Raw genomic sequence first — 23,913 nt, forward strand, 5'->3', positions numbered from 1 at the left:
TTCTAATCTAGGAAATCATAATGAACTGTAATTATATGTACTCCCCCCCCAACCTGTTCATTATTCTTTAACAAGCTCTTCCAGACCTCGACTTGCTCATCACTGTATATCCAACACTTGGCTCCACAGAAGTGATGCTCAAAAAATACTTTCCAAGATTACTGTAATCTTTTCTCTAACAGAACCCGAAACCAACTCCATTTGCATTCTCTACCTAAGCTAGGTTAAAGGAAGATGAAATATAATAATAATAATACACCTTCTCACACAGACCTTGAGTTGTGTATCCAAAATACTGCATCATGATTTCCTTTAAATACCTAGTGTTTATGTTGTGGCCCTCACGTTCACTGGAATTTCTCTGAACTGCTGTGTATTTTTCTTCTTCGCTCCTATCATCATTTTCCAGGGCCACCCGGGCCTTATACTGGGCACTTGATTCAATTTCTTCTGCTAACTGGTTTGCCCTTGCTTCTCGTTTTAAAAATTCTTCTGAGTTATCCCTTTCTAAGGGCACCCTGAAACATGATGAAAAGAAAAAGCAAAGTGAGTATTTTTAAGTCATAGTTTACATATCTGTCACAATCAACTATTAAGAGAGTTCAGAGTTTAAAATGCTGGTAAAACTGTCTGAGAGCTACAGTCATCTATTTATTTATAAATCAAAACTTGATTTTTCTTGTTACCTTTTCCCTAGAGGAATATAACATTTCCAAAACTGGTTAAATTGACTATTCCCCCATAACCTCTGCACTTACCAACTTAGAGTTTTTACAGTGTAAAAATGAAACAAAATTTATTTAGAGCAAAAAATTAGGGTATAAGTAAACTATATTTAATCCCTGTTTTAATGGGAATTTATCAGCATAGGTAGTAAAAGGATAATTATTTCACATAATCGTTTAACTTAAAATCCAACAGAAACATTTATTCAACATCGTAATTTAGGTTGATGAAAATCAAAGGCAAATATGTATTAAAACAAAAGCAAACTTTTAAAACTTACGTATATGAAGATAGACTGCTATCATATGTAGACACTACACCATAATTTTCTTCATTATATCGAAACATATCATTGGGATCCCATCCATTAGACTAGAAGAAAATGAAGCTCATTTTTCAAAATGACAAAGTATTTGTCTTCTTTAATTCAGTTATAGTTGATATCTACATTAACAATATCTATCATACTATTCAAGCAAAATCTAGCAAAATTAAAAAACAGGCAAAAATTTGCTTTAAAAATGTCTTAAGGAAAAACTTTCTACTACACATCAGCCCCTACAAGTTGGTAAATAACTACAATCGAACCTTGAACAATTCGGGGGGTGGGGTGTTAGGGTCACTGACTCCAGGCATAGTCGAAAATCTGTAGATTCAACCAACCTTGGATAGTGCATTACTATCGTATTTACTATTGCAAAAAAATGCGTATAAGTGGACTAGTGTGGTTCAAACCTGTGCTGTTCAAAGGTCAACTGTATATGAAACAATTATTTGAGATGTTGTTAGTAAAAGTTCAGAACATTTTAGTTACTTCATAAAATAGCCTCAGGTCAGGGTTCTCTCCTTTCCCTACTACCTAACGGTGACCTTTCTACAAGGTATTTACCTGAAACCTTTTTGAGTTGACTGATCATCAGGTCTGACTAGTAGAAAGGGGTTATCATTATCCATGTCAGAAGAGGGCACAGCGTCATCTGAGCAATGTTGATGGCAATTTCAAGACTAAAACTTGCCTCTAAGGTCATCCATTAACTTTGGCTTCCTCTGTGCTACTCCAGATAAAACTATAATGTACTTCCACCACTAAATCAACTACTTCGGCCTAACACATGTGGGGGTAGGGAATCGGTTACCTATGGAAGCTTTAAAATATGCTCTTTTAGTGTATGCTCCGTGTAAAAAATTTAAACAGCGCAGAAAGACATCCAGTGAAAAGTAAAATCTGCCAATCCCAGTGTGCAGATAACCACCATTAACAGCTTCTTGGGCATAATTCCAGACATTCTCTGTGCATACGTAAGAGTATGATTATTATCATCAGCTCTCTTTTTTGAAAATTCTCTGCAACTTGCTTTTTCTTTTTTTTTTTTTTTTTTGCGGTTCGTGGGCCTCTCACTGTTGCGGTCTCTCCCGTTGCGGAGCACAGGCTCCGGACCCACAGGCTCAGCGGCCATGGCTCACAGGCCCAGCCGCTCTGCGGAATGCGGGATCCTCCTGGACCAGGGCATGAACCCGTGTCCCCTGCATCAGTAGGCAGACTTTCAACCACTGCGCCACCAGGGAAGCCCTGCTTTTTCTTTTAATAAGTTTTAGATATCTTCCCAGAATATCTTTCTTTCCAGTGGATATACAGTACTTCAACTGAACGGAGGTACAATAAATCTGTTTAACCCATGCCCTATTGATGGACAGTTAGGATGTTTCCTATTTTTCACTATTAGAATAAAATGCTGTGAAAAACATCCTCATACATAATTATTTGAAAGTCTTATGGATAAATTCTCAGAGGTAGAATTGCTGGACCAAAGTGTATGTGTGGGGACTTCCCTGGTGGTCCAGTGGGTAGGACTCCACGCTCCCAATGCAGAGGGCCCGGCTTCGATCCCTGGTCGGGGAACTAGATCCCACATGTATGCCGCAACTAAGAGTCCGCATGCCACAACTAAGAAGCCCGCATGCCGCAACTAAGACCCAGCATAGATTAAATAAAGTATATGTGTGTTTTAAATTTTGATAAACATTGCCAGAATGCTCTCTAGAAAACGTCTATCAATTTAACTGCTTCACTATTAGAAAGAAAAAAAAAAAAAAAAAGAGTGCCTGCTTTTCCATATTCTCCAGAGGCGATGTGCTGCACAAACCTGAGAACCTTCACATTCAGTTATATGTGATTCTTTAAAAAGTTTGAAAATTAATAATGATGCATTGCCTATGTATTTCCAGTTTTGCAACTAGACAATGACTTAAACATCAAACGCAGATTTGTTAAATAAGACTTTTCTGTAATATTCAATGAAAGATTCTTCATCCCTTTGAAATTTTTTTTTTAAAGATTTTTTTGACGTGGACCACTTTTTTTACAAGTCTTTATCGAATCCGTTACAATATGGCTTCTGTTTCATGTTTTGGTTTTTTGGCCATGAGGCACGCAGGATCCTAGCTTCCTAACCAGGGATCAAACACACCCCCTACATTGGAAGGTGAAGTTCTAATCATTGGACCACCAGGGAAGTCCCCCATCCCATTCAAATTTTACTATCTAAACACTCATTTTTGGCAAGAGACTTTGCTTGTATCTCCACAGTTTAGAAACAGAATTTACAGAATCCTAATGACAGAGTCATTATTAAGTATTTGATTTACAGATGATGTGTTATGGGAAAAGTAAAAATAATATATGCCAAGAGGCTTCTGGAAATAGATTTTTGTAGAGAATGTTCCTAATTTTAAGACAAAGAAATTTACTTATTGCTTTAATTCTAATGTAATCTAACAATATATCTTAATAATGAGTGCCTCTCTGACAGACAAGAAGTCTGAAAGTCACACTTTGACCTCACCGCTAGGTATAGTCAACAGGCAAGACACCACTTTCCTTAGGCTGCCTTATTCTGCAGAGTACTCAAAGCAAAACATGCCAGCATTTCTAGTTTCCCATGATTTCCAATTTAAATTTTTATGTTGCTTATTAGGACTTACTTTTAAAACATACAAATAATTCATAAGCATCCCAAAGAAACATTTTTCTGTATATACTGCCTAGGGCGAAGTCTCTATTTACACAGTAAAACTGCTACTTTAAGTATACTCACAACAACGTACTTAAATTAAAACCAAGTGATAGGATGTCATACCATATCACATGACCATAGCGTTACTAATCGAAAAGATTTTGCTTACAACATCATTTTCCAAAGCCTCCAGTTCCTCACTGGTAGTGAGTTCACCTGCATCCCAGGGCTCCAGGTCCTTCTCTTTGTGTTCACCATTCACTTTAGCACTGATAGCAGAGTCAGTAAAAGCATCTGCAAAGGATGGTTTTGGTTGAAAGATCATACAACCAGACAATGGGCTACGTGAATACATACGTGGATTTATCAACACAGATGTATGCTAAAAAATAATTATGAAAAGTGAATTTCTGATACAGAAAGAATAGCATTCATTAACAGTATGCTTTCAGATGTGTAATCCTTCTAATACTATAACCTTCAAAAAACTTAATTCAGTAAATGGCATTATAGATGATTACTGGTGAAGGTATGTTTTACCCATATAATTTTAAGCCACATGAAATGTTATAATGTATTCACACAAGTCATAAATTGTATTAAAAATAATTGCTTTGTGTTTCAGAATTGATCCAGAAATTTTCTATCAATCCATCTAAAACAAGATCTCTTTTGTTTAACAGACCCAGTAATTAGATATGCCCTCAGAGCTCCTTCAGCCGAACGTATGCTGATCTTTTAACTTTCCAAATCCACATCTACATGCAGGGGTCACTATCCTAACATACAGTTGCCATTAGTAACTAAAGCCATTCGAAGTGACCCACCCCCACACAGAACCCGTATTTCCCTAGAGCCACTCCAATACAAAGCTCAGGCCCCACAGTGTTACACAGGTTCAGGTGGCAGGCCTACCTGGACTTCCTGTCAATACTTTCTCACCTAATGTATCCTCTCCTCCTCTGCTAATGTTACGGAGAAGCACTAGCTTGTGAGAGGAGAATGCCATTAGTATGCTCACCTGACAGGAACTATATATATCATAGCTGCTGTCCAGAAAAGAAAATCCCTAGTTGGAAGTTAGGACCCAGCTAAATAAAGGTCTACTTGGGCAATGACAGTGTTAGGAAATGCTTTGGAGATACTGGCTTACATTTAGCTGTCTGGACCTATAGGGTATCACCTAGCACAGGGCTGCGGAGTAATACTTCTGCTGATCTGGCTCTCCTAGAGAGTACTGGCTCCCAGTCACCATACTCTCACCCTTACTTCAAGCTGCCATCAAGGAGGAGGAGGAAGGGAAAAAATCAACACCTGTGTCTCCTTCAAAAGAGATAATTCCAGAGGGATTTTTGATTTGGTACTGTTTCTATAACCGTCACTGGCTCCCCAGTGGGCAAGGTGATGGTGAAATAAGAAACTTGAGCCAGCAAATTTAGGCATGGCACTATAAGCCTAGCTAGCTCTTACCTCCTCTCATCTCAAGCTACAGGTGGATAAGTGGATGTGGGTGTGTATTCATGCACACTAGGGAATAAAAGCATAACTGCACCTATGGGCTTAGCTGCCAGCTCTATCAGGCAGCACGGCTCCCGTTACTAGCAATTATAAGAGCCAAGAGCGTACCAAGGGGGATCCTCAAAGCAGCAGGCCTCAGCTGGGAGTGGAATTAGCATTCACTGGAAGATGACTGCATTTTGGAAAAGCTAAGAGGTTCTAACCACTGATGTTATCTTCATAATGCCACCTTCAGCTGTAAGCCACTGATGGCCCTAAAAACTTGGCTTTATATGACACTTGCCTGAGTCAAGTTCTACTCTACATCATCTTAAAGTTACAGAAATTCTTGGTAAAACTGATTTTACCATGTATATTTTCAAGAATGTGAAATGCTCCAAGAAAAACATCAAATAATGACTTACATTAGGTGGCTGAAATTCCCTACTTTAATTCTCACAAAATTAGAACAGAAAACTAGACCACAGAAAAATTACAAACCAGTCATGTTATCTTCTACAACAGGGGTCCTCAACCCCCAGGCCACGGACCGGTACTGGAACCAGGCTGCAGAGCAGGAGGTGAGCGGCAGGCGAGCAAGAGAAGCTTCATCTGCATTTACAGCCACTCCGCATCACTCCCATTACCGCCTGAGCTCCGCCTCCTATCAGATCAGCGGCAGCATTAGGTTCTCATAGGAGCATGAACCCTACAGTGAACTGCGCACGTGAGGGATCTAGGTTGTGCGCTCCTTATGAGAATCTAATGCTTGATGATCTGAGGTGGAGCTGAAGCAGTGATGACAGCACTGGGGAGCGGCTTCAAATACAGATTTTCATTAGCAGAGAGGTTTGACTGCACAGAGACCATGAGTGCTTGCAGACTCATATCAATACCCTGTCAGTGAGTGGCAAGTGACAATTAAGTTGCATCCGGTGGCAGGCTTTATAGGGGCAAGTGAGTTGATGTACTTCAATTGTACAGCTGTCTCTGGTGGCAGGCTTTAAGTCAGAATCCGACACTTATTTTAGTCCGTGCGTGGCCCGCCCCTTATTTTAATTACCACTTCTGTCCGCGCCTCTTTCCCGCACTGTGCACTTGTCTCAGTCACAGCTTTGTAAGCCCACAAGCTAACCCTCGCCAAAATAAGTAGAAAACAAACATCACTGGAGAGCTTCTTTGAAAAGGGGGAAAGACCCAATGATGAGACAGCAGAAGACTCTGAGACTGCCAACAAAAAGAAAGCTGCACTGAAAAGAAAATACCAGGAGTCCTACTTAAATTACGGGTTCATTGCAACAGGTGATTCACATTCTCCAAGCCCACTTGTATAATATGTGGTGACCAGCTATCCAATGAAGCCATGAAACCTTCAAAACTGCTTTGCCACATGGAGACCAAGCGCCCTGAATTAAAAGACAAGCCTTTGGAGTTTTTCAAAAGAAAAAAACGTGAACAGAAGCAATTACTGAAGGCCACCACTTCATCAAATGTGTCTTAAAGCGACGTTGACAAGGCAACAATGCTTGTTTTTGTGCGATATAATTTTCAGGAGGATGTGCATGACGATATGTTATGTGCACTTTTGTTGCCAACCAACACCATAGCTGCAGAACTATTCAAGTCTTTGAATGATTACACATCAGGAAAACTCAACTGGTCATTTTGTGTCGGTATATGCATGGATGGAGCAGCTGCCATGACTGGACGGTTTTCTGGTTTCACTAGTCGGGTCAGAGAGGTTTCTTCTGAATGTTAGTCTATACACTGTGTGTCATCCATAAAGAAATGCTGGCTAGCCAAAAAATGTCACCTGAACTTAACAACGTCTTGCAGGAAGTGATTAAAATTATCAACCACATTAAAGTACATGCCCTTAACTCACGTCTGCTCACGCAGCTCTGTGAGAAGATGGACGCAGGGCACACATGTCATCTCTTACACACAGAGATGAGATGGCTTTCCAAAGGCAGATCACTGGCCAGAGTTTCTGAGTTATGAGAGCTGCTCCAGAGATTTCTTTTAGAAAAACAGTCACCGCTGGCAGCACATTTCAGTGACACAGAATGGGTCGCACAACTTGCTTCCTTGTGTGGCATATTCAACCTGCTCAACAAATTCAATCTGTCACTTGAAGGGAGAATGATAACTGTGTTCAAGTGGGCAGATAAAGTGGCTGCATTCAAAGCTGAATTGGAATTATGGGGGTAACAAGTGAACACTGGGATTTTTGACATGTTTCAAACATTAGCAGAGATTTTGAAAAAAACTGAGCCAGGGCCTTCTTTCTCCTAGCTGGTGCATGATCACCTATCTCAGCTTTCAAAAGAGTTTGAGCATTACTTCCCAAACACAAAAGACCCCTGAACTGGGAAGGAATGGATCCACGACCCATTTGTGAATAAACCAGGTGAATCAACTTTGTTTATGCTAGAAGAGGATCAACTGCTTGAGATTGCAAATGACAGTGGCCTTAAAACTATGTTTGAGACAACTTCAAATCTCCATACGTTCCGGATTATTAAAGTCAAGGTGGAATATCCTGAGATTGCCAAAAAAGCACTGAAAAGCCTGCTTCCATTTCCAACATCCTATCCTTGTGAAGCAGGGTTTTCTGCAGTGACAGCAACCAAAATGAGATCACAGAGTAGACTGGACATAAGCAACACGCTTCGGGTGTCCCTGTCTCCCATCACCCCAAGATGGGACCATCTAGTTGCAGGAAAACAAGCTCAGGGCTCCCACTGATTCTGCATTATGGTGAGTTGTATAATTATTTCATAATGTATTACAATGTAATAATAATAGAAATAACGTGCACAATAAATGTAATGCATTTGAATCATCCCAAAACCATCCCCTACCCACCTCCGGAAAAATCGTCTTCCACGAAACTGGTCCCTGGTGCCAAAAAGGTTGGGGACCGCTGCTCTACAAGAAGTAGTGGGATTATTAATTCATATTTAAGATCCTGTTAATGTTTTAATCACACTAGTTTTTGAAAAGCATATATTTAAATGAGTAAAGCATTTACTTAGATGGAAACCCAGCATTAAATATTTTTTTATTCAAGAAATTAAAACCCAGAATAGAAGATTTTTTTTAACAGATCCACACAAATGGACTTTTATCATTGTAGGGTACATGTGCTATGTCAAAGTATTTAGGAAAGACTAGGGACTGAGCCAAGCTGTCCTCAAATTGAAAGACTGAAATATACAATAAAAATAGCTCAAAATATATTTCTATCAGTATGATTTTAAACAAAATCAAAAAGAATCCCGAACAGGGAGCCAATGTGAAAAAGGCAAGCATTTAAAACTTCACTGAACCAAGTTATACTCTGCTAATTATAATTTAGGTTGGTATTAAGAGGCCATGATTAAACAACCTAATTTTTTTAATGCTACATTTTCATCTTAAATCTTCTGTTTACAATACCAACCTTATAAAGGAATTAACTGTTCACAGGTTGTTACTTAGCATCACATTTTCCTTTCAGGGCAGAAAAGCAGGGGAGGGAAAACACAAAAGTATGTATCTATTAGTAAGGAATGATATTCCTTAACTTAAAAATTTCCCCCAAAGAAAGTCCCTTTTTAAAGATGAGCAAATGACTGCTGGTGGGAATGTAAACTGATACAGCTACTATGGAGAACAGTATGAAGGTTCCTTAAAAAACTAAAAATAGAACTACCATGTGACCCAGCAATCCCACTACTGGGCATATACCCTGAGAAAACCATCATTCAAAAAGAGTCATGTACCACAATGTTCACTGCAGCTCTGTTTACCAAAGCCAGGACATGGAGGCAACCTAAGTGTCCATCGACAGATGAATGGATAAAGAAGATGTGGCACATATATACGATGGAGTAGTACTCAGCCATAAAAAGAAACGAAATTGACTTATTTGTAGTGAGGTGGATGGACGTAGAGTCTGTCATACAGAGTGAAGTAAGTCAAAAAGAGAAAAACAAATACCATATGTTAACACATATATATGGAATCTAAAAATGAAAAAAAAAAAGGTTCTGAAGAACCTAGGGGCAGGACAGGAATAAAGACACAGACATAGAGAATGGACCTGAGGACACAGGGAGGGGGAAGGGTAAGCTGGGACAAAGTGAGAGAGTGGCATGGACATATATACACTACCAAATGTAAAACAGATAGCTAGTGGGAAGCAGCCGCATAGCACAGGGAGATCAGCTTGGTGCTTTGTGTCCACCTAGAAGGGTTGGGATAGGGAGGGTGGGAAGGAGACACAAGAGGGAGGAGATATGGGGATATATGTATATGTATAGCTGATGTACTTTGTTATACAGCAGAAACTAACACGACACTGTAAAGCAATTATACTCCAATAAAGATGTTTAAAAAAGAGCTTCAAAAGAATCTACCATCATTAGTAAATGTAGTGCGTTGATTCAAGTCTGCTCACAAGAATAATCAAAGTTAACTGTGAAAAACAAAAGGCAGGTTTGAAAGCAATGAAACAATGCACATGTCATAAAAAATATGCAAAGTTGAAATAAAGTTGATATAAATCACCCCCAAAAATAAATAAATAAAGATGAGCAAATGGTTTAGGGAAAGACGTGCATAAGATGTGCAGAAGCAGAGAATCAGCAAAATGAGGCTAAAGTGTCAAGGTGGCGAGGAAAAGCCTGATCCTAAATACTGTATTTCAGGTCAACACAGTATCATTAGTTAGAAGGAAGCGAGACCTGGATATTCCATTCTACACTATTACCGGTATCTACTACTGTAAATCCTGAATATGTTATTTTATTAACAGCCATGTTTGGATTTTTGAAAAATCACAGTTGGTATTAAATGGTAAAATGTTATTGCCAGGATTTCTGTAAAATTCAGAAAATCAACTGGCTATAATCTAATTGCAAGTGTGCAAATTTGTGTGCAGATTTTCCAATGCCATAAGGTCAGAATATATTAATTCTCCATTATCCTCTACGATAAGAAGCAAAAGCATTATAAAAGCAAGAAGCAAGAATACAATGTGACTGGCAGAAAAACGTTACCTGTTTCTGAAGGAACTACAAGCACAGAAAGAAAAAAAGAAAACAATAAAATGATCAGATAATAAAATATAACGAAGATGTGCTTCATTCCCTGCCTTATGACATCCAATTTAGGGAAAGGGGGAGACAGAGGGAAAGGGCATAACGTTGTCCCCTGCCTCTAAACCTTCCCTTCCTACTGATTCAGGGCAGAAACCCAGTCGTTCTGAGCCAGTGCTGCCACCTGGTGGTAATCAGAAATGTCTCAACCAATGCGCAGCCTCGCTCAGGCATTCCTCAGCCCCACACGCAGGAAATAAATGTTCTCTGCTCAATTTTTCCTCTTCTATCAATATATCCTCAGTCAATTAGGACTCTGAAAAATCCAAGTTGTCTGAGATTTTTTTAAATGGCCAGAAGAGTGGTGAAAAAACTAATGTGCTAGTGTAGTGACATGCTTTAAGTTAATAAAAATAAATTTAAAATTAAAACTACAAAATGACATAAAAGTGAATGAAATTAAAAAATCATTATCAGACTTGACATCAGAAGCCCTCAAATGTACTTTCAGAAAAGTCTTCACCAAAATCCTCAGCTACCCATTTCATCTCTCAATTAAATTTACTTTTTCTCAAACACTGAAATTCCAGATAACCAAAAATAACTTATTTCAATGATACTGTTCTGTTTTGATCAATTATTAATACTGTGACATTTTTCAACAATTTAAAAAAATATTTTCTTGGGCTTCCCTGGTGGTGCAGTGGTTGGGAATCTGCCTGCCAATGCAGGGGACATGGGTTCGAGCCCTGGTCTGGGAAGATCCCACATGCTGCGGAACAACTAGACCAGTGAGCCACAACTACTGAGCCCGTGCGTCTGGAGCCCGTGCTCTGCAACAAGAGAGGCTGCGATAGTGAGAGGCCCGTGCACCGCGATGAAGAATGGCCCCCGCTTGCCGCAACTAGAGAAAGCCCTCGCACAGAAACAAAGACCCAACACAGCCAAAAATAAATAAATAATTAAAAAGTTTTTCTCATCATGTACCATGAGTTTTATATGGACCAATCTATACACAACAGTGCATCAGTTACAGTGGGTGCCAACCTAGCAACTAAGAGGCCATTTTTAATTCAACTTTAGCATTGCTGAGTACTGATAATGTATGTGCTGGTCATTCAGTTTGGATGAGCTGGGGATTCATTTTTGACTAAGACACAATCCCCGTCTTTTCCTGCAGAAGCTCCCAGCTAAGGGAGAGTAATTACAGAGGTGGAGTAAATCTTTTAGAATCTAATGTTTAAAGTGCTAAAATATAATTTAGGGGGAAGTAAAAGGTGTTCTAATACAGACTAGAGTAGAGTTAAAAATAATATTTTTCTGAATTGCACACAAGTCCATAGGATTCCCCCAGGGAAATGGAATTTGAGGCCAGAGGAGTGATTACCTTTTTATTTTATACTCTTCAGTTCTACGTAAGTTTTTACACTATGAATATATATTAAACCATGTATTTTATTATACAGATAATATTAAAGAACACAGTATTAAAGAACAGGATAAACAAATAAGATGGGAATAATGAACACAGTAAGGGCCCAGGGTGTGCGGAATGAAACAACAAAAGCAAAGGAACAAGTAGAGGTGCTGTCCTCAGACAAGAGAGAGGAAAAAAAGAGAAAACTGCAGGGAAATGGGCCACAGGGAGCCTGTAGATTAAGGATTCTTAACCTCTTTCTTTGATCTATGGACCCCTTCAGCATTTGCAGGAAGCCTATGGATTTAAATGCAAAAAATACAAAGAAAATCAAAGGAGGGCTTCCCTGGTGGTGCAGTGGTGAAGAATCTGCTTGCCAACGCAGGGGACACGGGTTTGAGCCCTGGTCTGGGAAGATCCAACATGCCGCGGAGCAACTAAGCCCGTGCACCATAACTACTGAGCCTGTGCTTTAGAGCCCATGAGCCACAACTACTGAGCCCCACGTACCATAATTACTGAAGCCCGCGCGCCCTAGAGCCCACATGCCATAACCACTGAGCCCACACGCTGCAACTACTGAAGCCCACACTCCTAGAGCCCACGCTCCACAATGAGAAGCCTGCACACTGCAACCAAGAGTAGTCCCCGCTCACTGCAACTAGAGAAAGCATGTGTGCAGCAATGAAGACCCAACGCAGCCAAAAATAAATAATAAAAAAATTAAAAAGAAACAAAAAAACCCCAACCAAATCTAGGGACTTCGTTGGTGGCGCAGTGGTTAAGACTCTGAGATCCCAATGCAGGGGGCCCAGGTTCGATCCCTGGTCAGGGAACTAGATCCCATATGCATGCTACAACTAAAAGTTTGCATGTCACAACTAAGGAGCCCGCCTGCCGCAACTAAGATCCAGCACAACCAAATTAATTAATTAATTTAAAAAATCCAAATCTATACAAGTGATATGAAATTAACTGAATTCTATAGGCATGGAAGTCACAGATACTGCTAACACTAGTGGTTTGTTGTCTGCATTAATAACGGAAAGAAACGCTCTGGGCTTCCCTGGTGGCGCAGTGGTTGAGAGTCTGCCTGCTAATGCAGGGGACACGGGTTCGAGCCCTGGTCTGGGAGGATCCCACATGCCGTGGAGCAACTAGGCCCGTGAGCCACAACTACTGAGCCTGTGCGTCTGGAGCCTGTGCTCCGCAACAAGAGAGGCCGCGATAGTGAGAGGCCCACGCACCGCGATGAAGAGTGGCCCCTGCTTGCCACAACTAGAGAAAGCCCTCGCACAGAAACGAAGACCTAACACAGCAAAAATAAATTAATTAATAAACTCCTACCCCCAACATCTTAAAAAAAAAGAAAAAAGAAACGTTCCATTTCAATCAAAGATTAATGAAAATAAAGATGTGATATTTTTTCCCACCCAAGTTCATCAATGCCCTGAATCTTCTCCATGAACCATTTGGAAATCCATGGATCCAGGTTAAGAACACTGGCTATGTGTTCTAAAAAGAAGGAAGAAAGAGCATTCTGCTGTGGATAAAGGAAACGAGGTAAACAGAGTAAGGAACTGGAGGTGGTAGTCATTAATTAGGGTTGCCAGGGAAGGGTCAGAGAGCCCTGTGAGAGGTAACAAGAAAAGGAGTAGGAGAGTAAAGGTCAAGGTGGCTATGGTCAGAGTAGATCCTGGAGGGCATTCTGGAAGAGAAGCAGTTACAAGTGATGACAAAGTCATGAAAGCAGGCTGCTAAAATAAGATGGAAATGAATGGTATTGAAGTAACAGAGCTAAATTTCTGCAGGAATAGTGTTCTGTTCCAAATGATCAACTTGAAAATAAAATTTTGCAAAATCTACCATTTTCAAACTAACATTTGAAGATATTAAGGGTCTTAGCCACAAAACTATGGGAAACTTAAATACATTCCAAATGTATATATCCCTCTGTTCTAAATACCAAGAAGTTATAATTATATTACAATATGAATCAGACAATAGCACTTGCCTATTAAAAAATGCAGAAGTGGATAATGTTCATTTTGAACAACCACAACTAATTTCTAATCATAATTCTGGGCCTGTTAAGCAGAACTATTTAACATTTAAAATGTTGGAAGTGGTTTGTTTGATACACCATAAGATGACAGTTATGTAACCACAAAATTCAAGTCTTTGAGGTTAGATCCACAAAAGTCTGTTTTTTCTTCAACTTTAAGCTTTAAAGGAGAAAATGAATCAGGAAGAACTAGTATAAAGTGTTGAAAAACAAAACACAGGTCATCCTGACTTCACACATGATAGGGTCAGGACAGAAAATCAGAATCCATCTCTGTAGCACATGTCCCCTACAAACAGGCAACAAAGACTTCCCTGTTCATAATCTCTTCTCGTCCCAGCAGCTAGAATTCTTGACCAAACACCTGTCTTTAAAAGTCTCTTGGGGGAACTCCCTGGCAGTCCAGTGGTTAGGATGCCACACTTCCACTGCCAAGGGCATTGGTTCAATCCCTGGTCGGGGAACTAAGATCCTGCAAGCCACAGGGCACAACCAAAAAAATTAAATTTAATTAAAAAAAAAGTCTTTTGTGCAAATAAAATAAAAGCCAATAATGGCAAAACCATGACTTTCTAGTAGATGGAGATGTTACAATAAAGGAGAACACACTGGTGAGCAAATCCATGCAACACCTAACAACATTCCACAGAACAGGACAGACCAACACGACAAAATTAAGAACAGGCCAATCACCTGCACTCCGCATTTTACTCAAAATTTTTAAAATTTTAAAAATAATTTCTTATCTTACTAGAAAAGAATGTCATTTTTTTCAAACAGAGAACTACCCAATCATATCTTTGCCTCTAGGGTACTTGAACAAGGAAAATGAGTTTTGTGACCCATAAGTAGAAAGGGGTTTATTTCTACCCTGGTTAGCACAAAAATAAAATAAGCTAATCTCTAAGGTGTGGTATCTTTTACTCATGTGATTTCAAACTGAACCGAAGTAAAGCTGATTTCATACTGTTCTTCACAAATGAATACATTGTGTCCTTTGAGATAAATTCAAGTATGTATGCATTTCTAACATACACAGCAACTAAGGCAAATTACTTTAAAAGACCTTCAAAATAGTCCACATGCATGTTCTAATACTTCACTCCCTCACCTGTGCTTCTGACTTCTCTCACTTGTACCAGAATCATTTGGGTCTTGTTTTCAAAGTTAGCACCTGGGATTTTGTTTTCTGTATTTCAAAAGGGTATTAAAATGCCTACTAGAAGCAACCTTTTGTCAGAAAAATATACTCTGGATATGTCATGTTGTAGGAAAGCTGCTTTTAGTCTGGCTAGGAATAATTGCTTTCTTGAGTTTCCTGGAAATGAGTGGTAATTACCAGTTGTCTATGGCAATGTCTACGTAAGAAAGAAAAAAAAAAGAAACACCAAAACTACTAGTTTTTCCCTGGCTTGGGTGTAGTGCGTGTAAAGACCTATAAAACTTTATGGGCTTCCCTGGTGGCGCAGTGGTTGAGAGTCCGCCTGCTGATGCAGGGGACACGGGTTCGTGCCCCGGTCTGGGGAGATCCCGCGTGCCGCGGAGCAGCTGGGCCCGTGAGCCATGGCCGCTGGGCCTCCGCGTCCAGAGCCTGTGCTCCGCAATGGGAGAGGCCACGGCAGTGAGAGGCCCGTGTACCGCAAAAAAAAAAAAAAGGCCTATAAAACTTTAAAAATATCAATTGAAAGAATCAGTATACGTTGAGTACCTACTACATATCTGTAAGGCATTATGCTAGATACCACAGGGTGTACACATCCCTAGGTTCTAGAACATGATGTCTGAACTCCAGAAAATTATAATGCATTGGGAGAGACAAAATACACTCACAAAAAGATATACACTGCTTTGTAAAGCTGAGTGTTCAGTACATGAGGTAAGACAACTGATTTTTCAACTGTGCTCCATGAAATCTGATTTCTTAAGGGTACCTGAGCAGACAAGAGCAAAAGCTGAATAAATAAGGTTCTAGGATAATTCCCAATCCCCTCCCCCACCACTGCCTTATAAGTGGGATTCAGCATGAGATTTCCTTGGGGGTAGTGGGGAACAAACTATTCTGTGCTGAAAATAAAATACAGTAAAGCTTAGAAGCCATTGTTATAGGCAATCAAAACAGACCACAGTGAGCTGGGAAGGTCAGGGAAGACTCTAAAGAGGAAAGGAGATTTGAGCTTGGTCTTGAAAAAGTATCTAAAATTCTAGTTAGGAAGGAAGATATTCAGCGTGGAGAATAAATCCAACAGTAAGATAACCAAGCTCAAAAATGGAGAGAAGAATATCTAGCATGCAGAAAACACCACCTTAGGTCAAGAAGCAGATTAATACTGGGGAATAATGAGATGAGGTTGAAAAAGAGAAGTTCCACTGGGGAGGGCCCTGAATGCCAAGGTATGGCATCCCAACTTTATTCTGTAATCAACAGTGGTCACTGTAGATTTTTTAACAAGGGATGAGATGTCTGACAACAAAGTAATATAGCCTAGAGCAATAGTTATTTTGACTGTGATCATCACAGAAAGTTTCTGAGTCCTGTAACTCAAAGTAAATTTATCATTCAAGGAAGAAATGACAGAGCCTTAGCAAGAGAACTGAGGTGGAGACTACTGGAACAGCTGAAGTAGGCAAAAGAGCTCAAGGATGTCAGCTTCAAAAGTGCAAATACAGGAGAGGAAAAGCAGCAATAATGAGCTCTAAGAAACACAGTATGCCACGTGAAGAAGTTCTTTCCTGAGCAAGAAGCAACTCCAAGGAAAAGTATAGTGTATCATGTTAAGAGTCTCTTATTTTCAGTCCAAACATCACTCCTTGTGTTAAAAATAAATTAATTAAAATTTTAAAGAGAGACTCTATGGTTTTCTAGTTACAATCAAACCAAACCACCCAAATCATTTTCTTTTGTTCTTTTCTGAGATCTGGCCTAGGTACTCCTTTGACCAAAGTCTGGAAAGGATCAACTGATGTGGAGAAGCAAATACCTAAGTTCTGTTCTTGTTAAAAATACAATTTGCAAATTAATTTGTGTTTCTGTTCCTCTGATGGAAACCAACGGGAAAGCCTAGAATATGACTAAACAACAGGACAGACATCTCGATCGGTGCACCATTCAGAAAGTGCAAAGGATACAGGGCTTCCACAATAAACAACCATACAAATGCTTTTGATGTTACAATATACTTTCACAAGTCTGAATAAAGTAATTCAACCCAGAAGCTCTATTTAGGCAGCGCCAATCTGCACCAGAATGCATCAATAATGAAGAAACCTGATACTCTTCCTATACAAAACGAATTACAAAATTTTATAGTACTGTGATAAAATGAGATAAAAAAAATATTCCTGAGAGAAAAATATATCCTACTTAAATATTAAAAAGCAGTAGTTCTGGGGACTTCCCTGGCGGTCCAGTGGTTAAGACTCTGCACTTCCACTGTAGGGGGCAAGGGTTTGATCCCTGGTCCGGGAACTAAGATTCCACATGCATGCATGTGGCGCAGCATGGCCAAAAGTAAATAAATAAATAAATATGCAATAGTTCTTATTTCCCCTACTAATAAACTCTGTTTGTGAGATGTACAAATTGGATTCCCTAGTTAAAACTTTAGGCAAAACATTTTTAAGATAAAATATTTCACCTTAGTTTTACTAGGCCCTTCATGTAACATAAAGGCACTGTAATTAGCAATTTAACATTTGAAAAGCAATTTTCTTAAAACCTTTAATTAGCTAAATTAAAAGTTGAGCTGAAATTGTTCAGAAATTTTATCACTTAAAATGCTGCTGCGGGGAGGAGTCAAGATGGTGGTGTGGGAAGACACGGACTTAGCATCTCCCTACAACTAGGGTGTCTGCCGGCTGCTGGTGGGGAACTCTGACCCCCCAAGAAGACAGGAGGAACCCCAGAGTGAACCAGTAGGACGCAGGGGGACCAAGGGGAGAGAAGTGGAGGCCAATCAAGATTGGTGCCCCTGAGGCCAGGGAGATCAGAAGAGTCAGGTGGGAGGGGCTCTCCAGGAAGAGCGGGAAAGGAGCAGAGGGCAATCACCTGGCCTACTCGGGCAGCGGAGCCTGCTGAGCTCTCAAGCCGGTTCCCCCCGCCCCAAAGCCCCATCCAGGCCACATGGGACCTGGGGGCACAGGAGGGAGGCTGGGGAGATCAGGAGTGGCAGGTGGGAGGGGCCATCCAGGGGGAGCAGAAGGGTGGAGGGCAATTGCCCACCTACTGAGGGCAGGGGAACCTGCTGAGCTCCCAGGACAGTCCCCTGCCCTCCAAGGCCCCCCACCCCACCCCCACCCAGCCACACTGGTCCTGGGGGCATAGAAGGGAGGCCCAAGAGATGAGGAGAGGCAGGCGGGAGGGGCCCTCCCAGATCTCAGACCAGAAGAGCAGGTGAGAGGAGAGGAGGGCGTTTGCCCTGCCCACTCGAGCCCAGGAAGGCTGCTGGGCTCCCAGGTGAGGTCCCGTGCCCTGAGACCAGGGGTGGGGGGCACACCTGGGCCCCTTCTGTTCCTTCCAGCCCTGTGGGTCCTGAGCATTGGCCCTGCCCACCACCCAAACCTCACCCTTGTTTAGGCCCTGCTCTCCAGGGCCAAGGCCTCCCCCACTCCACCTCCCCAGCCCCTTTTTTTCCCCTTTTCCCTTTCTCTTTTTTTACTATTGTGGTACTGATGTACCATCTATATTATTATTTTTATATTCTTTCTAACATATCTGTTAGTTTCCTAGTCTAATTTTATTTTTTACTTTGTTATTGTTCTCTTTTTAATTTTTTTTTTTTTTTTTTTTTTTTTTGCTGCCCTACACGGCTTGCGGGATCTTGATTCATGAGCCCGGGGTCAGGCAGAAGCTCCTGCGGTGGGAGCTCTGAGTCCGAACCACTGGACTAACAGAGAACCTCAGACCTCAGGGAATATTCATCAGAGTGAGGTCTCACAGAGTTCCTCATCTCAGCACCAATACCCACCTCTACCCAATAACATACCCACCTCTACCCAATAACCTACCCACCTCTACCCAATAACCTACTCAGCTCTACCCAACAATGGTGGAAGCCTCAGGCCAAACAACAAGTAAACCAGGAACACAATCCCACTCATTAAAAAAAAAAGAGAGAGACGGCACAAAAAACATGTCACAGATGAAGAAGCAAAGTAAAAACCTACAAGACCAAATAAATAAAGAGGAAACAGGCAATCTACCTGAAAAAGAATTCAGAGTAATGATAGTAAAGATGATCCAGAATCTCGAAAATACAATGGAAGCACAGATTGAAAAAATACAAGAAATGTTTAACAAAGATCTAGAAGAACTAAAGAACAAACAGAGGTGAACAACACAATAACTAAAATGAAAAATACACTAGAAGGAATCAATAACAGAATAACAGAGGCAGAAGAACGAATAAGTGATCTGGAAGACAAAATGTCAGGAATAACTGCCAAAGAGCAGAATAAGGAAAAAACAATAAAAAGAATTGAAGACAATCTCTGAGACTTCTGGGACAACACTAAACAGACCAACATTCGAATTATAGGCGTCCCAGAAGAAGAATAGAACAATAAACGGTCTGAGAAAATACTTCAAGAGATTATAGTGGAAAACTTCCCTAACATGGGAAAGGAAATAGTCACCCAAGTCCAGGAAGCACAGAGAGTCCCATACAGGATAAACCATAGGAAAAACACACCAGGACACATATTAATCAAGCAAAAATTAAATTCAAAGAAAAAATATTAAAAGCAGTAAGGGAAAAATAATGTACAAAGGAATCCCCATAAGGTTATCAGCTGATTTTTCAGTGGATACTCTACAGGCCAGAAGGGAGTGGCAAGATATACTTAAAGTGGGGCTTCCCTGGTGGCACAGTGGTTGAGAGTCCGCCTGCCAATGCAGGGGACACGGGTTCGTGCCCCAGTCTGGGAAGATCCCACATGCTGCGGAGCGGCTAGGCCCGTGAGCCATGGCCGCTGAGCCTGCGCATCCGGAGCCTGTGCTCCGCAACGGGAGAGGCCACAACAGTAAGAGGCCCGTGTACGGCCAAAAAAAAAAAAAAAAAAAAAAGACATACTTAAAGTGATGAAAGAGAAAAACGTACAACCAAGATTACTCTACCCAGCAAGGATCTCATTCAGATTCGATGGAGAAGTCAAAAGCTTTTCAGACAAACAAAAGCTAAGAGAATTCAGCACCACCAAACTAGCTTTACAACAAATGCTAAAGAAACTTCTCTAAGCAGGAAATGCCAAGAGAAGGAAAAGACCCATAAAAAACAAACCCAAAACAATTGAGAAAATGCTAATAGGAACATACATATCGATAATAACATTGAATGTAAATGGATTAAATGGCCCAACCAAAGGACACAGACTGGCTGAATGGATACAAAAACAAGACCCATATATATGTTGTCTACAAGAGACCCACTTCAGACCTAGAGACACATACAGACTGAAAGTGAAGGGATGGAAAAAGATATTCCATGCAAATGGAAATCAAAAGAAAGCTGGAATAGCAATACTCCTATCTGATAAAATAGACTTTAAAATAAAGACTGGGGCTTCCCTGATGGCGCAGTGGTTGAGAGTCCACCTGCCGATGCAGGGGACCAGGGTTCGTGTCCCGGTCCGAGAAGATCCCACATGCCACGGAGCCGCTAGGCCCATGAGCCATGGCTGCTGAGCCTGCGCGTCCAGAGCCTGTGCTCCACAATGGGAGAGGCCACAACAGTGAGAGGCCCGCGTACCGCAAAAAAAATAATAAAATAAAATAAAATAAAATAAAATTACAAGAGATAAGGAGGGACACTACATAATGATCAAGGGATCAATCCAAGAAGAAGATATTATAAATGTTTATGCACCCAACATAGGAACACCTCAGTACATAAGGCAAATGCTAACAGCCATGAAAGAAGAAATCGACAGTAACACAATAATAGTAGGGGACTTTAACACCCCGCTTACACCAGTGGACAGATCATCCAAACAGAAAATAAATAAGGAAACACAAGCTTTAAATGACACAACAGATCAGACAGATCTAACTGATATTTATAGAACATTCCACCCAAAAGTGGCAGAATTGGGTCACAAATCAAGCCTCGGAAAATTTAAGAAAACTGAAATCGTATCAAGCTTCTTTTCTTACCACAATACTATAGGAGTGTAAATCAATTACAGGAAATAAACTGTAAAAAACACAAATACACGGAGGCTAAACAGTGCACTACTAAATAACCAAGAGATCACTGAAGAAATCAAAGAAGAAATATAAAAAATACATTGAAACAAATGACAATGAAAACATGACGACCCAAAACCTATGGGACGCAGCAAAAGCAGTTCTAAGAGGGAAGTTTACAGCAATTCAATCTCACCTCAAGAAACAAGAAAAATCTCAAATAAACGATCTAACCCTACACTTAAAAGAACTAGAGAAAGAAGAACAAAGAAAACCCAAAGTCAGTAGAAGGGAAGAAATCATAAAGAACAGAGCAGAAATAAATGAAACAGAAATGAAGAAAACAACAGCAAAGATCAATAAAACTAAAAGCTGGTTCTTTGAGAAGATAAACAAAATTGATAAACCCTTAGCCAGACTCATCAAGAAAAAAAGGGAAAGAACGCAAATAAAATTAGAAATGAAAAAGGAGAAATCACAACTGACACTGCAGAAATACAAAGGACTATTACAAACAACTACATGCCAATAAAATGGACAACCACAAAGAAGTGGACAAATTCTTGGACAGGTACAATTTTCCAAGACTGAACCAGGAAGAATTAGAAAATATAAACAGACGTATCACAAATAATGAATTGAAACCGTAATTAAAAATCTTCCAACAAACAAAAGTCCAGGACCAGATGGCTTCACAGGCGAATTCAATCAAACATTTAGAGAAGAGCTAACACAGATCCTTCTCAAACTCTTCCAAAAAACTGCAGAGGGAGAAACACTCCCAAATTCATTCTACAAAGCCACCATCACCCTGATACCAAAACCAGAAAAGAAATCACAAAAAAAGAAAACTACAGACCAGTATCACTGATGAACATAGATGCAAAAATCCTGAACAAAATACTAGCAAACAGAATCCAACAGCACTTTAAAAGAATCACACACCATGATCAAGTGGGATTTATCCCAGGGATGCAAGAATTCTTCATATATGAAAATCAATCAATGTGATACACCACATTAATAAATTAAGGAATAAAAACCATATGATCATCTTAACAGATGCAGAAAAAGCTTCTGAACAAAATTCAATACCCATTTATGATAAAGACTCTCCAGAAAATGGGCATAGAGGGAACCTACGTCAACATAATAAAGACCATATATGACAAACCCACAGCAAGCATCACACTCAATGGTGAAAAACTGAAAGCATTTCCACTAGGATCAGGAACAAGACAAGGATGTCCACTCTTGCCACTCTTTTCTTTTTCTTTTTTAATTAATTAATTATTTATTTATTTTTGGCTGCGTTGGGTCTTTGTTGCTGCGCACAGGCTTTCTCTAGTTGCAGCGAGTAGGGGCTACTCTTCATTGCAGTGCGCAGGCTTCTCTTGTTGTGGAGCACAGGCTCTAGGCACACGGGCTTCAGCAGTTGTGGCACGTGGGCTCAGTAGTTGTGGCTTGCGGGCTCGAGAGCACAGGCTCAGTAGTTGTGGTGCACAGGCTCAGTTGCTCCGCGGCATGTGGGATCCTCGTGGACCAGGGCTCAAACTCGTGTACCCTGCACTGGCAGGCTGATTCCCATCCACTGCGCCCCACTCTTATTCAACATAGTTTTGGAAGTCCTAGCCATGGCAATCAAGAGAAAATGAAATAGAAGGAATACAAACTGGAAAAGAAGAAGTAAAACTGTCACTATTTGCTGATGACATGATACTATACATAGAAAATCCTAAAGATGCCACTGGAAAACTACCAGAATTGATCACTGAATTTGGTAAGGCTGCAGGATACAAAATTAATGCACAGAAATCTCTGGCATTCCTATACACCAACAACGAAAAATCAGCAAGAGAAATTAAGGAAACACTCCCATTTACCACTGCAACAAAAAGAATAAAATACCTAGGAATAAACCTGCCTAAGGTGAAAGACTTATACTCAGAAAACTATAAAACACTGATGAAAGAAGTCAAAGATGACATAAACAGGTGGAGAAATATACCATTTTCCTGGATTGGAAGAAATCAATATTGCGAAAATGACTATACTGCCCAAAGCAATCTACAGATTCAGTGCAATCCCTATCACACTACGAACGGCATTCTTCACAGAATTAGAACAAAAAAAATCTTACAATTCGTATGGAAACACAAAAGACACCAAATAGCCAAAGCAATCTTGAGGAAAAAAAAAAAAAAAACAAAACGGAGGTATCAGGCTCCCTGACTTCAAACTATACCACAAAGTTACAGTAATCAAGACAGTATGGTACTAGCACAAAAAGGGAAATATAGATCAATGGTACGGGATAGAATGCCCAGAGATAAACCCATGCCCATATGGGCACCTAATTTATGACAAAGGAGGCAAGAACATACAATGGAGAAAAGACAGCCTCTTCAATAAGGGGTGCTGGGAAAACTGGATGGCTACATGTAAAAGAATGAAATTAGAACACTCCCTAACACCATACACAAAAATAAACTCAAAATGGATTTGAGACCTAAATGTAAGACCAGACACTATAAAACTTTTAGAGGAAAACATAGGAAAGACACTTTTTGATATAAACCACAGCAAGATCTTTTCTGACCCACCTCCTAGAATAACAGAAATAAAAACAAAAATAAACAAATGGGACTTAATTAAACTTAAAAGCTTTTGCACAGCAAAGGAAACCACAAACAAGACCAAAAGACAATCCTCAGAATGGGAGAAAATATTTGCAAATGAAACAAGAGACAAAGGATCAATCTCCAAGATATACAACAGCTCATGGAGTTCAATATCAAAAAAACAAACAATCCAGTTAAAACAATGGGCAGAAGACCTAAATAGACACTTCACCAAGGAAGACACACAGATGGCCAAGAGGCACATGAAGAGATGCTCAACATCACTAATTATTAGAGAAATGCAAATCA

At 40.2% G+C, this 23,913-nt stretch overlaps 1 protein-coding gene across 8 annotated transcripts in view; it reads right to left on the reverse strand.

Moving 5' to 3' along the window:
* The window catches only part of ATXN2 (ataxin 2), a 137,601-nt gene that overhangs the window by 63,597 nt on the left and 50,091 nt on the right, over positions 1 to 23,913 (reverse strand). For all 8 annotated transcript variants that reach the window (XM_060118306.1, XM_060118309.1, XM_060118304.1 and 5 more), the window contains exons 6-8: positions 3,910 to 4,034; positions 1,007 to 1,098; positions 321 to 518 (exon numbers count right to left, since the gene is read on the reverse strand). In XM_060118306.1, coding sequence (XP_059974289.1) covers positions 321 to 518; positions 1,007 to 1,098; positions 3,910 to 4,034 — 415 coding nt within the window. The remainder of the gene's footprint in view (positions 1 to 320; positions 519 to 1,006; positions 1,099 to 3,909; positions 4,035 to 23,913) is intronic.

The sequence above is a fragment of the Mesoplodon densirostris genome, chromosome 15 (assembly GCF_025265405.1).
Source record: "Mesoplodon densirostris isolate mMesDen1 chromosome 15, mMesDen1 primary haplotype, whole genome shotgun sequence".
Taxonomy (NCBI): Eukaryota; Metazoa; Chordata; class Mammalia; order Artiodactyla; family Ziphiidae; genus Mesoplodon; species Mesoplodon densirostris.